The 15,165-nt window shown below is 43.9% G+C and overlaps 1 protein-coding gene across 11 annotated transcripts in view; it reads left to right on the forward strand.

The window, feature by feature from the left end:
• The window catches only part of mdm2 (MDM2 proto-oncogene), a 76,549-nt gene that overhangs the window by 35,002 nt on the left and 26,382 nt on the right, over positions 1 to 15,165 (forward strand). For 10 of the 11 annotated variants that reach the window (XR_006314401.1, XR_006314399.1, XR_006314403.1 and 7 more), the window contains one exon: positions 10,510 to 10,587. Coding sequence is in view for 5 of the 11 variants with exons in the window: in XM_043708718.1 (XP_043564653.1) it covers positions 10,510 to 10,563 (54 nt within the window). In the remaining 6 variants the exon portion in view is untranslated. Of the gene's footprint in view, positions 1 to 10,509; positions 10,588 to 13,346; positions 13,598 to 15,165 lie in introns of those variants that run through there. The other variant, XR_006314402.1, reaches the window with a different exon arrangement.

Consider the following 15,165-nt stretch of genomic DNA (forward strand, 5'->3'; position numbering starts at 1 on the left):
CCCCCCCCCCCCCACCCCAATCCCCAAACAAAAGCTGTTACTAAGGAGATGTTTGCAGGATCAATAGGGCTGTTCTGCTGCTTTGGTCTACGATGGCTAGTCCATCTGTTTAAATTCTTGCTATAGACTTTGTAGTTGTTTTGATTCAACTTAGTGACGGTTGGGACTATTTGAGGGCAATTGAGAGTCAATCACATTTAGTGATTTAAGTGTAAGCAAAGTTGGGCTCTTCTGTCTTTGAGAGCACTGTCATATGATTTTTGCCTTGCTATGATATTCTCAATATGCCATATACACCGAAGGACGATTTAGAGCTTTGAAGAAAACAATTTCCCATGTTTCACTGCCATAACAATAAAGGTGTCAAGAACGCATGCCTTCTGAATAATCAGCTTGGTCCTGATGGTCAACATCGTGCTATTCTCTGTACACTTCATGAAAAAACTATAAGTGTTAGCTGCTTTCTCTGTGTACATATCTAGTTTAGTATCAAAAGAGCATTGGTCCATCACCATGGACCCAACTTGACAGAAATTGCTGAACACTTCAGTGGATGTCTTCTTGCTTCTCTGCAGATATGGAAGGAGTCTATTTATAGACTAGGTCAGGTTGTAACCTCTACAATCCATGATCTCTTTTTGACATCATCGTTAGTTATTATGTTCTGATCTAAGATTTCCACTGGTTATGCTGTTCTAGTTGCCCACACACAAACCGCTACAAACATATAACTTGTTCTCCCTGACTATTAAGTGTTTTAGCCTAATAGTTTGCAGGTAACAAACTTGGGTATAATAGAATGGAGGACATAGATTGGCGAAATAAGCAAACACATAAGTGCCATTTAATGGAAGTGTGGAATTATACATTTTGTGAGGATAAATAATTGAAAGAGGCAATACAAGTGATAGTTTTAAATTGGATGCAGCACCTGTGGCTGTATCTATATACATAAGTCCTTGAAGATGAAAGGACAAATTGAGAATCCCATTTAACAATATGGAGGATTTTGACTTTTTACTAGTTAGAGGCATTAAGTACAAAATCAAGGAAATTATATTGACGCTTATCTTTGAACACTAGTTTAGGGGCCCAACTGCAATATTATGGTGAAATCATGGCACTCGACTTTAGCTTTAGAGGTGAAGAGATTTACTGAAATTGTATCCAAATGTGGAGGAACTGGGATGATTCTCCCCTACAGCAGAAAAGGTTACTAGGCGATTTGATACTGGTGATTGAATGCATAGAAGAATTTGGAGAGTGAATACAGAGGAACAGATTCCAGTGAAAGAAAAGTTATTAGTCTCAGGTTACAACTTTCAGCTTAATTCGCACAAGAGCTGAGAGAGATATGAAAACCTTACACAGCAAGTTATGATCTGGAATGCATTGCTTGAAATAATAATTGACTATAACCTGGTGTTGTGTGATTTTTAACCTTGTACACCCCAGTCCAACACCGGCATCTCTAAATCATGAAATAATAATGAAAGCAATATTTGAAAGGCACCTGGATAACACTTGCAGAGCTAGGTTGAAATGATGGCAATTGGACTATTCATTCAAAGAACTAACATAGGTATACATGGAATTGACCTCCTCTTGTGTCTCTTAGTTCTGTGTGGGTCAAATGGCTTCTGAGACTCTTGATCTATGTAGCATTACAGAATTTTACACAACTTCTTGTTTGGATTGGCAATGAAATTTTGCTTCTCCCAAAATGGCTATGATAAAAATATTTCTGATTGCAAGTGTAACACAGTATACCTCTTCTTTGTCTGCTGTGAATATAGCAGCAGAGGACCTCTCTCTTTCACACCTTAATTTGCACCAATTTTACACCACTTTTTCTCTTCCACCACCATTAACAACTGTTTTGTCTTTGCACTGACGGTCTATTCTATCCGGCTCCTTGTTACTCCTCTGTTGAAAGTATATAAAAAATTCTGACACCTTTCAATTTTGAAGCAGTTGTACCAGATTTGAAAAGTTAACTCTATTTATCTCCCCACAAATGCTAATGAGTTTCTCCAGCATTCTCTGTGGTTGTTACACCATCCTCAATGCAGTACTCCATTGTTCACTCACTGGGCTTATGTAGGCGGCTCAGTGGTTAGCATTGCTGGGTTCGATTCCACCCTCCGTCACATGGATTTCCTCCGGGTACGCTGGTTATCTCCCAACTTAGAACGTTGTGGGAAGCTAGGGAAGTGATTGCTGGGCCTCTTGCTGAGATATTTGTATCATCGATAGTCACAGGTGAGGTGCCGGAAGACTGGAGGTTGGCTAACGTGGTGCCATTGTTTAAGAAGAATGGTAAGGACAAGCCAGGGAACTATAGACCAGTGAGCCTGACGTCGGTGGTGGGCAGGTTGTTGGAAAGAATACTGAGGGACAGAATGTACATGTATTTGGAAAGGCAAGGACTGATTAGGGATAGTCAACATGGCTTTGTGCATGGGATATCATGTCTCACAAACTTGATTGAGTTTTTTGAAGAAGTAACAAAGAGGATTGATGAGGACAGAGCAGTAGATGTGATCTATATGGACATCAGTAAGGCGTTTGCCAAGGTTCCCCACAGAAGACTGGTTAGCAAGGTTACAGAATACAGGGAGAACTAGCCAATTGGATACAGAACTGGCTCAAAGGGTAGAAGACAGAGGATGGTGGTGGAGGGCTGTTTATCAGACTGGAGGCCGTGACCAGTGGAGTTCCACAAGGATCGGTGCTGGGTCCTCTACATTGGATACAGAACTGGCTCAAAGGGTAGAAGACAGAGGATGGTGGTGGAGGGCTGTTTATCAGACTGGAGGCCTGTGACCAGTGGAGTGTCACGAGAATCGGTGCTGGGTCCTCTACGTTTTGTCATTTATATAAATGATTTGGATGTGAGCGTAAGAGGTACAGTTAGTAAGTTTGTTTGGTATGCTTTCCTTTATTGGTCAGAGTATTGAGATCAGGAGTTGGGAGGTCATGTTGCGGCTGTGCAGGACGTTGGTTCGGCCACTGTTGGAATATTGTGTGCAATTCTCGTCTCCTTCCTATCAAAAAGATGTTGTGAAACTTGAAAGGATTCAGAAAAGATTTACAAGGATGTTGCCAGGATTGGAGGATTTGAGCTATAGGGAGAGGCTGAACAGGCTCGGGCTGTTTTCCCTGGAGCGTTGGACGCTGAGGGGTGACCTTATAGAGGTTTAAAAAATTGAGGGGCATGAATAGGATAAATAGACAAAGTCTTTTCCCTGGGTTGGGAGAGTCCAGTACTAGAGGGCATAGGTTTAGGCTCAGAGGGAAAAGATATAAAAGGGATCTACAGGGCAACGTTTTCACGCAGGTGGTGGTACGTGTGTGGAATGAGATGCCAGAGGAAGTGGTGGAGGCTGGTACAATTGCAACATTTAAGAGGCATTTGGATGGATATTTGAATAGGAAGGGTTTGGAGGGATATTGGCAGGTGGGACGAGATTGGGTTGGGATAACTGGTTGGCATGGACGGGTTGAACCGAAGAGTCTGTTTCCGTGCTGTACATCTCTATGACTCTGTGCAGGTTAGGTGGATTGGGCATGCTAAATTGCCCATGGTATCCATGTGTGTCCAGGCTAGTTGGGTTAGTCATGGGAAATGCAAGGTTTTAGGGGTAGGGTAGGGGAATGGGTCTGAGTGGGATGCTCTTCGGACGGTTGGTGTGGACTCAATGGGCTGAATGTCCTGCTTCCATGCTGTAAGAATTCTCCTTAAGCTCAACCTCTAACTCAAGAATAGTTTTAGGATACATTGTAGGATAAGGAGCCATTGATCCAGTTTTTACTCCATAATTCCTCAAGCTTCTATTTTTAGCCTCTTTCTTACAGAATCATAGACTTTTACTGTTTAGAAGGCCATTCAGCCCATCATATCTGTACTGGCTCCGGAAAGAGCTACCCAGCTAGTCCTATCTCTGTAGCCCTCTTGAAAATTCATCACTTTTAAATATATATCCAGTTCTCTTTTGAAATCTCCTATGGAATCTAGCAGGGAAAGGGGTCTTTTTCAGGGTGCAGCCAGTGACGAGAGGAGTTCCACAGGGGTCAGTGTTGGGACCACAATTCTTCACATTATACATTAACGATCTGAGGGCACAGTTGCTAGAATTAGATTTTATTTTCATGTGTATTCAAATACTGGAGTACAGTGAAAAGCGTATAAAGTTACCATTCTCGATACCATCTTAGGTATGAAACCTGAGTTGCAAGGTAGAAGAATAAAGAAGTAAAGTTAAAAGTTCAGCATTACAGTCTTTGTTAAATGCTTAGCTGTCCTGGACTTGTTCCCTGGCACTGGCTTAATCTCCCCCACAGATACCGGCAGACATCAGGCTGTCTGCTCCCACTGCTGTAGCAGGTACTCAGTTTGCAGATGACACAAAGATAGGTGGAGAGCCAGGTAGTGATGAGGTGGGGAGGCTATGGAAGGACTTGGACAGGCTAAGTGAATGGGCAAAGAAGTGGCAGATGAAATACAATGTGGGAAAACATGAGGTGATAAGTTTTGGTTGGAAGAATAGAGGCGTAATTTTTTTTTAAACAGAAAGGCTTCGGAAATGTGAGGTGCAAAGGGACTTGGGATTCAGAGTTGAGGATTCTATTCAGTTGGTTAGAAAGTCATTGCCTCACCGGGCTGTGGCGGCCAAGTCATTGAGTGTGTTTTAAGACTGAAATAGATAGATTCTTGATTAGTGAGGAATCCAAGGGTTATGGGGAGAAGGCAGGAGAATAAGGTTAATAAGTATCATCCAATGATCGAATGGCAGAGTAGGTTCATTGGGCTGAATAGCCTAATTCTGCTCCTATAAGATATGGTCTCATTTCAGTCACTTTCAGGGAGCTGCCACCACCACACACATTCCCCTCCCATCAATTGTTTTTTTTCTTCACCTTATGTTGTCTTGTGAGCTGTAAGACAGCATTTCAGTGAGTGGATGTGGTTGGGACCCGTGGTCAGGCTGGCCCAGTACTGCCCAATGCCAGAAAGCACGATAGTTTGTCAACATCATAATGGGTTATTGTCAAGAAGGTAGAGATGGATTACCGACCTTGCCTGCAAGAGACAGGTTGACAACTACACAATTAAGGGATTTATAAAGGCCTCTTTCCCATGCTGACAGGAAATTTCTAGTCACCAGGTGGGTTACATACTGTGGGGCAAACATAGTTGATCTCCCTACCTATTAGGACTAGAGCCCAGCCACAGGTGCCCTTCTCAGAACACAGCCAGGCAGTTGTGGCTTTTTACTGGTTTGGGATTTATTTTGTGGTCCTTCAGAGGATTGAACTCTTATCACCCTCTTTGTTTCTCTCTTCCCTCTACTGACTCTGTGCCTCAGGCATCCATTCTCTGGTCATTACTTGGCTAACCCTGGAAAAGCTGTACCATTGAAAGTTTCTATCGAACTCACTTCCACCATCTTTCAAATGGTGTATCCTGGGTTCTAAAGGATCGCTGCATCAAAATTCTCCTCTTTTTGGTTCTTTTGCCCAATAGAAACAGTGTCTCCCTTTAAAGTCAACCAAAACCCATCATAATTTTGAATACATTTATTAATTGCCCAGTGCCAATGTCATCCTGGGGCACTCAGGTGGTAAAGTGGTGATATCAGTGGATTAATGAGCGCCACAGATGAATGTTATAGAGTCATAGAGAATGTTATAGAGATGTACAGCATGGAAACAGACCCTTCGGTCCAACCTGTCCATGCCGACCAGATATCCCAACCCAATCTAGTCCCACCTGCCAGCACCTGGCCCATATCCCTCCAAACCCTTCCTATTCATATACCCATCCAAATGCCTCTTAAATGTTGCAATTGTACCAGCCTCCACCACATCCTCTGGCAGCTCATTCCATACATGTACCACCCTCTGCGTGAAAAAGTTTCCCCATAGGCCTCTTTTATATCTTTCCCCTCTCGCCCTAAACCTATGCCCTCTAGTTTTGGACTCCCCGACCCCAGGGAAAAGACTTTGTCTATTTATCCTATATTTTGGGGATGTGGATTTGAAATCCACCATGGCAGCTGGTGGAAATTGAACTCCCAAAAAATCTGATTTGAAGAATAAAATAAATCTCATTTAATGGAGACCATGTAGCCGCAATTACTTGTCATACAAAAAAACATCTGGTTCGCATGTTCTTCAGGGAAGGAAGTCTGCTTTCCTTACCTGGCCTGGCCTACATGGGACTCCAGACCCACAGCAATGTAATAGACTTTTAACTGGTCTCTGGGCAATTAGGGATGGATAATAACTACTGGTCCATGAAAGAATTTTTAAAACACACTCCCATTATCAATGCTGTTATAATGAATTTCCCACCTTTTGTGATGTTTGTCTTTTTAACTTTTCTTGGTTTTCTGACCTGGTTATGCTGTGTTTAGCTGTAATGTAACTGTTTTCCTTCATTTCTCTATTCTGTAACTAAGGATTGTATCTAGCTACTCTGTTCCTCAAATGGCGCCGCGTGTTGGTGACATTGTTCCACTGTAACTGAAGAAGCTGTACCTTTGTACTAAGATGGCGCTGTAAATGGCGACTTATCAACTTTTAACTGTGCACATTTTGAGTGCATGTGACAATAAAGCTAATTCAATAAAATTAATTCAATTCACCTTTTAGACATTGCAGCCATCAGCTGATAATGCTGTTTTCTGAAACTGCATATTCCTAATTGCCCAGAAGTGCTATCCTTGCAAACTGGAATAGAATAGGAAGGGTTTAGAGGGCCATAGACCAAATGCTGGCAAATGGGACTCGATTAGGTTAGGACATCTGGTCAGCATGGACAAGTTGGACCCAAGGGTCTGTCTCCATGCTGTACATCTCAACAACTCTATAAGTTCCCCAATTCTGATTCCAAATTTCAAGTTTAAATCTCTTGATGATTTCTCTATCACTATAATCTCCGACAGCCATACAATTATTACAACAGTCCTCCAGCCACACGAGCCTTCTTTCATTGAATTTTCCTATTGCCCAGACTTTGACAGTTTACAGATAATTAACTTCAGTACTTAGACAATTACTTGCCTCTTATGTTTTCTTAAACACCTCTTTAACTTTTATTTTGAATTTCCTAATATTTGACCAGGTTGCCATTTGTCAAAGAGGTTTGGTTTTTCTGAATTAAAGGCTGTATATAAGTGCAAGTTGTTGAGATACACCAACCAAAATAACTGGTAAATCATAGTCAAAATTCTTTCTTGTAACATTTTAAGTGATCACTAAAATTAAGTAAGAATGTCCTAGTTGTTCCATCTAGAAGAAGAGCAGTAGATAAATGGGAATGCCACCCCCTGCAAGTTCTTCTCCAAGCTACTCACCATCCTGGCTTGAAAATATATCATGTTACTTCACTGTCTCTGGGTCTAAATCCTAAAATTCCCTCCATAAAGGCATTGTGCGTCAACCCCACAGCACATGTCATAGTGCAGTATCATAGAGGTGTACAGCATGGAAACAGACCTTTCAATCCAACTTGTCCATGGTGGCCAGATATTCTAATTTAATCTAGTCCCATTTGGCCTATATACCTCTAAAATCTTCTGGCAGCTCATTCCATACGTGCACCACCCTCTATGTGTAAAAGTTGGCCCTTAAGACCCTTATAAATCTTTTCATTCTCACTTCGAACCTTTGCATTCCAGTTTTGGACTCCCCTACCCTGAGGGAAAAGGTCTTGACTATCTTCTCAATGCCCCTCATGATTTTCAAACACACATCTCATTACACTCTCACCTGGAAGTATGGAGATTGAACCCATGACTTTATCATGCGCTAACCAACCAGTGGTTAAGAAGTCTGCTCATCATGTTTATCATCCATTCTGAAGAAGATTCACTGGACCTGAAACTCTGCTTTCTCTTCACAGATGCTGTCAAACCTGCTTAGTTTTTCTGGCAATTTCTGTTTTTGTTTCTGATTTCCAGCAAGAGCAGTTCTTTTTATTTTGTTTAGGCAGCTCCTCACCACCTTCTCAAGGGCAATTAGGGACAAACAATAAATGCTGGCCCAGCCAACAGCACCCATGTCCCATGAGTAAAATAAAACAACCTATAATCGCAAATTAACTATAAAGTATTTACTGTCTTTTCTAACTCTCCTCTCTAAACAAATTTATAGTTTGATGAGTGACTATTGTGGTGCAGTGGTGATGTCCATTTCTCTGGGTTTTGAAAACCTGGGTTTAAGTGCCACCTACTCGGGAGGTGAGTGATAACAAGCCTAACCAGGTTGATGAAAAATATCTGCATTGTTGATGACAGTTCCATCTTTGGACCCAGATGCAATATTCTCTGACATTGAGGCCAAAATGACAAAGTCACTCTTTGTTTGAGTTGTACTACACCATCATTACCAGACTGATTCCTGGGATGAGGAGAAAGTTAGGTCTGCAGATGCTGGAGATCAGAGCCGGAGATGTGTTGCTGGAAAAGCGCAGCAGGTCAGGCAAGCAGGTCAGGCAGCATCCAGGGAACAGGAGAATCGACGTTTCAGGCATAAGCCCTTCTTCTGAAATGATTCCTGGGATGACAGGACCATAATATGAAGTGAAACTGGATTAATTAGGACTATATTCATTAGAGTTTCAAAGAAAAAGGGAGGATATCATAGAAACATGTATAATTCTAACAGGATTTGACAGGTTAAACTCAGGAAAGATGATCCTGATCACCAGGGAGTCCAGATCCAAGGATACTGAATAGGTTTAGGACTGAAATGAGAAGAATTATCTTCACCCTATGGAATTGTGAATTAAATTAGCTTTATTGTCACATGCACTCAAATGAGTACAGTGAAAATTTACAAGTTTCCATATTACGATGCGAACTTAGGTGCAAGGGTAAAGATGGTTAAGGACCAAGTCTTAGGAAAAAAACAAATGAAAAGTCCAGCATTACCGATCATAGGAAAAAATTAGGAAAATGAAGAAATAAAAAGTTCAGAATAACAGTCTTTCCAACCCAGTCCACAATAACACCTAGCCTACAGTAACTGAAAGAGAGACTGCCTTATCATCTGCTGTGCCACACCCAATAACATAGGAGTTGCCACACCACAGGCACCATCACCTTGCCACTGGGCCCTCCTCGCTAAAGCCACTGAACTCACACTTGCCCTGCAACCAAGAGTCCTGGCTCTGCTGCTGCCCCGCCGACACTAGGAGTCCCTGCTCTGAACCAACTGCAACCACTGCCAGGCCAGGCTGCTGCCATCCCAAAGGTCCTGCTTTGGCTGCAGTTGTCACCTTGCCAGCACCGCCATCTTGAATCTGCTGCCAGTGACCCCGATCACTGGAGGAACTTTGCTGCTGCTGGCCCTAATCTCCAGAAGAAGCCACGTCCTTCACTCTGCATGCAGCTCCCACTCACTGTCTCAGGGACAGGCCTACCAACCCACCACAGAAAAGAAATATATGTTTGTTGATGGAGTGCCACTCATCCACAAACTCCATCAACAAACACATCGACCTGGACCCAATATACCGGCCACTACAGCGGACAGCTTAAACTGACAACCGGAAGCGGCAGGGACAGGCCACTATAAATGCCGGAGGAAACACCACAGAAGCGCTTCACAGGAGGCTCCCAAGCACTGAGGATGTCACCTAGACAGGGGACGAAACGTTTGCAACAAAAACTTCCAGCTCGGTGAACAGAACCACAGCAACGAGCACCCAAGCTACAAATCTTCTCACAAACTTTGAACTTTACATTGAGTTTCATTGGATAACTTGAGGAAACTAAGGACTGATAGGGTGGCACTGTAGTACTGTGGTTAGCACTGCTGCCTCACCATGCTAGGAACCCAGGTTTGATTCCACCCTCGGACAACTGTCTGTGTGGAGTTTGCACATTCTCCCCATGTCTGTGTTGGGTTTCCTTTGGGTGCTGTGGTTTCCTCCCACAGTCCAAAGATGTGCCGGTAAGGTGGGTTAGCCATGCTAAGTTGCCCCATAGAAAGGGAGATATAAAAGGAACCTAAGGAGCAACGCTTTCACGCAGAGGGTGGAGCGTGTTTGGAATGAGCTGCCAGAGGAAGTGGTGAAGGCTGGTGCAATTTTATCATTTAAAAGGCAACTGGATGGGTATATGAATAGGAAGGGTTTAGAGGGATATGGACCAAATGCTGGCAAACGGGACTACATTAGATTAAGATAACTGGTCAGCATGGACAAGTTGGACTGAAGGGTCTGTTTCCGAGCTGTACATCTCTATGACTTGAAATAGATACCTGACAAGACAGTCATTATTCTACCTAGTAATATCCTAGTAATCTGACAGCATTTATGCGATGGGTTGTTAAGACTCTAATGGTTTTTTAAGTTTAAAACTATTGATTATCAAGTATGAGGATTTGCAAATTGAAATGTCAGTATTTCGTTGTACCTTTCAATATATCTTCTGTTATTGTTGTAACACTTTTTCACTTTTTTTGTCTGTTTTGCTAATCTTTCCCTTTTTATTTTAGGTGGATGAACAGTCTTGCTGTCTTTTTCTTGAGGCCAGCCATTTCCCTGAATGAAGAAATGAACAAGAACAATTGAAGGTGAGTCAGGATTTTATAATTTAACAAGTTACGAGTGACAGAGCAAGCCAATTGCTTGCATACTCAGCCAAGAGGCCATTGACTGTTTAGAAATTATGGGTGGAATCCTGCAGGGATCTAAGCAACATGGGGCCATGGTGAGATTTGTGCCAGAATTGGACCAGTAAGGCCCATCTCAGCTTTGGGAATGTCTTGCTGCATCTTTTATGCATTTGCCTGAACATTGAGGCAAGTTTCTCACTAGATAGCAGTGAGTTGCCGATTAAGGGGAATTGTTGAGCATTTTGTTAATGGTCCAACCCATCTCATTAATATTCTGCTTCCTTTCTCACAAACTCGACATGGAGAATTTTTGCCGTAGAAGTCGGAGTGAGTAGCTGTGACGGCAGCTCACTGCTGGCTGTGAGGAGATTAGATTAGAAGATTAGTATCCCTGCAGTATGGAAACAGATCCTTCAGCCCAAAAGGTCCACACCGACCCTCCGAAGAGTAACCCAACCAGACCCATTTCCCCTACCCTATATTTACCCCTGACTAATGCAATTGACACTATGGGCAATTTAGAATGGCTAATTCACCTGATCTGCACATCATTGGACTGTGGGAGGAAACCGGAGCACCTGGAGGAAACCCACGCAGACGTGAGGAGAATGTGCAAATTCCACACAGACAGTCGCCCAAGACAGGAATTGAACCCGGGTCCCTGTGATGCAACAGTGCTAACCACTGAGCCACCGTGCCACCCTTCAGGAGCGTCCCTGTGGCTCAGCACCAAACGATATCTCACAGGCACCAGCCATGGGCACCCCACGTTATAGATATTAATGCCCAACATTTGCCTCATCCAACCTTATGACTATCAGGACACTTCTCCAATCTATTTGCAAGATTCTAAGGAGGCACAAACATACATTGCAGGTCACACCAACAACTTGCATTGAGATGCACTTTAACAGTGCTTTGTGCACATGGACAATCATCCAACTCATGAACTGGAGCATCTCAGGTTGTATCTCAGGGCAGTTCATTCACTCATTCAGCACTGACCCAGATGCTTACAGTATCGATGCTTTGCCTTGCTTTGCCAGTTACATACACACATAACCAGGCAGCTTCCCTTGCTGACCATCAGTCCTCAATGAAGTCCTCTTGCTGTACGGCAGTGTGTTATGTCAATCTCACACCCCCACTTGTACCAGCAGTGTACTCCCTACACATGTAACAAGAAAGCAGTTGTGTGTCAGTCTTAGGGGGCACACTTCACTCTTCAGTCAGGGGGTCTGGGCAGTAGGTCAAGGGGCAGCCTCCAATGCCAGTCCAGGAGAGTAGTGATGGTCAGACTCTGGTCGAAGTGTTCCCAGTCAGGGTCTGTGCCTCTGCAAAGCAGGGACTGGACTGGGTCACGGTCAGTCCTGTGGCTCCACAGTGGACAGCCTGGGGATTAGTACTAATGCAGTTAGGACATTGTACAGCCATCAGTCAGGGGTGTTGGCACTTCCCCTCTAGGGCTATGGGATTAGCTCATCATTCCATGATCATCCCATTGGATTCATCCACAGAAGCTAAGATGAAAAGAGTGAAGGGTGAAGTCTGTTGTTGGGAGAAGAGTCAGAAGGGCGGTATGGTGGCTCAGTGGTTAGCACTGCTGCCTCACAGCTCCAGGGACCCAGGTTCGATTCCAGCCTCGGGCGACTATTTGTGTAGAGTTTGCAAATTCTCCCTGTGTCTGCATGGTTTGCTTCTGGGTGCTTCAATTTCCTTCCACAATCCAAAGATGTTTGGTGAATTGGCCATGCTAAATTGCCCAAGTGTTCTGGGATATGTAGGTTAAGTGCATTAGTCAGGATAGTAGGGGAATGAGTGTGGGTGGGTTACTCTTTGGAGAGTCGGTGTGGACTTGTTGGGCCAAAGGGCCTGTTTCTACACTGTAGGGATTCTATGGATCATTCTGTGGAATGTATTCAGCAGAATTAGGGGCTGCAGGTGAGAAGAGAGTTGACAGTTCTGAACAGACAAATAGTGGGGGAGGTATAGTAAAGCATGGATGGGCAGGGGAGGCTGTGGGGGTGGGGGGTTATGCACAATCAGGACACCCTGGCTTCAAAGGAGGAGACAATGTATGACCGCACCTGGCACAGTCACCTTATACTCCAGGGGCTTGGTTGGAAAGGTGTGGGGTCCTGTCGACAGGTTTGGTTGAAGAGCTAGGGCGCTGTGAAATGTGTGGGGTTCTCAGGAAGTGTTCATTACGAAGGGTGTCTCAACGTTCCGGACCTCACTGGCACATAGAGACAGAGGCTGGAAGCCACCGGATGAAGAGTGCGCCTTGCTGCCTTCCATTCTCTGAAAATCAGAAGTACACTATGAGGAAGAAGTGGGCCTGTGAGGGAGGCATTGATGTGGGAAGCAGCATTACACAAGGACTGCACAAGACTCATTCACTGCAACCATTTTGGACACAGAGACCAGAGAAAGAGTAGGGATGTTATAATGGTGTCAGCAGGACCCTGTGCACTCTTGTTTCCAGATGCTGTAGCAATCTCTCAACACAGGCATTGATCCATGGGACATCCTGTGCGGATAGGAAGTTAGGTGTCACACAGTTACAGTCAGGACTGCACAGAGAGACAAACAGGCGTGGGGGTGATGCAAAGAAATTTATACAAACATGAGAATTCATGGACAGTGTATTGTCACCCATGTCACCATGGAGCCCACAATAGGTGTTCCTTTCTCCTCTCTTTCCCATTATGTCTCAGTATAGGCCCTGGTTCTGCACTTGGGATGAAAGGCACCATGTCAAAGAGTGTGGTGCTGGAAAAGCACAGCTGGTCAGACAACATCCAAGGAGCAGGAGAATCGACGTTCTGAGCATAAGCTCTTTATCAGGAAAGGCACCTGCTCAGCAATGGAGCGTATTGGCCCTGGAGGTTTGGTCTGGTGACTTTGTGTTTGGACAGCCCTGATATAGCAAGGGTCTTCTTGCCGGAATCAATTGACCCTCCTCAGCGTGAGTTTCCACCAATTGAAAGAGGACAGGCAGGGTGGAAAGGTAGGGCCTGGTCACCTCTGGAGTGTCCTAAGAGGATCTTCAGAGGGCCAGTGTGGACTTGATGGGCTGAGTGCCCTTCCATAATGTGGGGATTCTATGATTCTATTTTTGTTTTTATTGGATTCTGGGTAATCCAAGATGGAGAATGGGAAAAATTTCAGGCTGTAAAAGCTGCTCCTTTTTTTGAGGTATTTTAGGTGCTGGAGGTGATTTCCCAGGAGCAGCAATTACTGTTTTATATGCTGTTGCATTGTTTTGGAACTTTGGAAAAAAAAAAGTCAAAACAACAGCAGTTTTAAAAGGGAGAAGAGCAGACAAAGGAAGCACATGGTGAGGACAGTGCAGGGGAGAGAGAGAGAGAGCCTACACAGTTACTGCCTTTGCTGTTTTTGAATTCATGTGTCACTGGACATCGGAGTGCACCTGGGAAAATTAACAAACAGTGAATTTCACAACTAATCTTGGAGGAATCGGTTTGGGCGAAGTTCACAACACAGAATCAGATAAGTTAATTGTTGTTTTAAGTCTGTCCAAGAGAAAGGCTGTATTAGTGAGTATAGTTGGTTCTTTCTTGATTATATGTTTTTGGAGATTAAACTTAAAATATAAGCCATAGCTATTAATTTAACCTGGGGCAGTGTTTTGTAGAGGAATAAGACAGTGTTATTTTCTGGGTCTGTAGATTGTGAAGGAACAAAAATGGCCTTTGCAGTGATATGTATTTCTTGTCAGATGTGGGAGTTTAAAGAGAGTTTAAGGGTTACTGCGGATTATATCTGCCATAAACGCTGTTGGATACGAATCTTATCAGATCGAGTGGAACGGTTGGAGAGACAGATAGAACCGATGAGGAATTTGCAACACCAACAGTATGTGATGGATAGCAGTTATAGGAAGGGGGGGAAAGTCTCAGATGCAGTCACATAGATAGGTTAACTCCAGGAAGGGTAAGAGAGGTCGGCACCTAGGGCAGGAGTCTGTGGTGGATATACCCATTTCAAACAGGTATGCTGTTTTGGAAAATGTAGGGAGTGATGGATTCTCAGTATGAACAGCCAAGTCTCTGGTATTGAGACGGCTGTAATGCAATGAGGGGTACGTCGGCTTCCAAGAGATCAATTGTGTTAAGGGATTCTGTAGTCCGAGGTACAGACAGATGTTTCTGTGGCCAGCAGAGAAAAAGCAGAATGGTGTGTTGTTTCAATGGTGCCAGAATCAAGGATGTCTCAGAGAGGGTGCAGAATATTCTCACGGGGGAGAAGGGCCAGCAGGAGGTCATTGTCCACATTAGAACCAACGATATAGGAAGGGAAAAGGTTGAGATTCTGAAGGGAGATTACAGAGGGTTAGGCAGAAATTTAAAAAGGAGGTCCTCAAGGGTAGTAATATCTGGATTACTCCCAGTGCTATGAGCTAGTGAGGGCAGGAATAGGAGGATAGAGCAGATGAATGCATGGCTGAGGAGCTGGTGTATAGGGGAAGGATTCACATTTTTGGATCATTGGAATCTCTTTAGGGGTAGAAGT

This window comes from Chiloscyllium plagiosum, chromosome 19 (assembly GCF_004010195.1).
Source record: "Chiloscyllium plagiosum isolate BGI_BamShark_2017 chromosome 19, ASM401019v2, whole genome shotgun sequence".
Lineage (NCBI taxonomy): Eukaryota > Metazoa > Chordata > Chondrichthyes > Orectolobiformes > Hemiscylliidae > Chiloscyllium > Chiloscyllium plagiosum.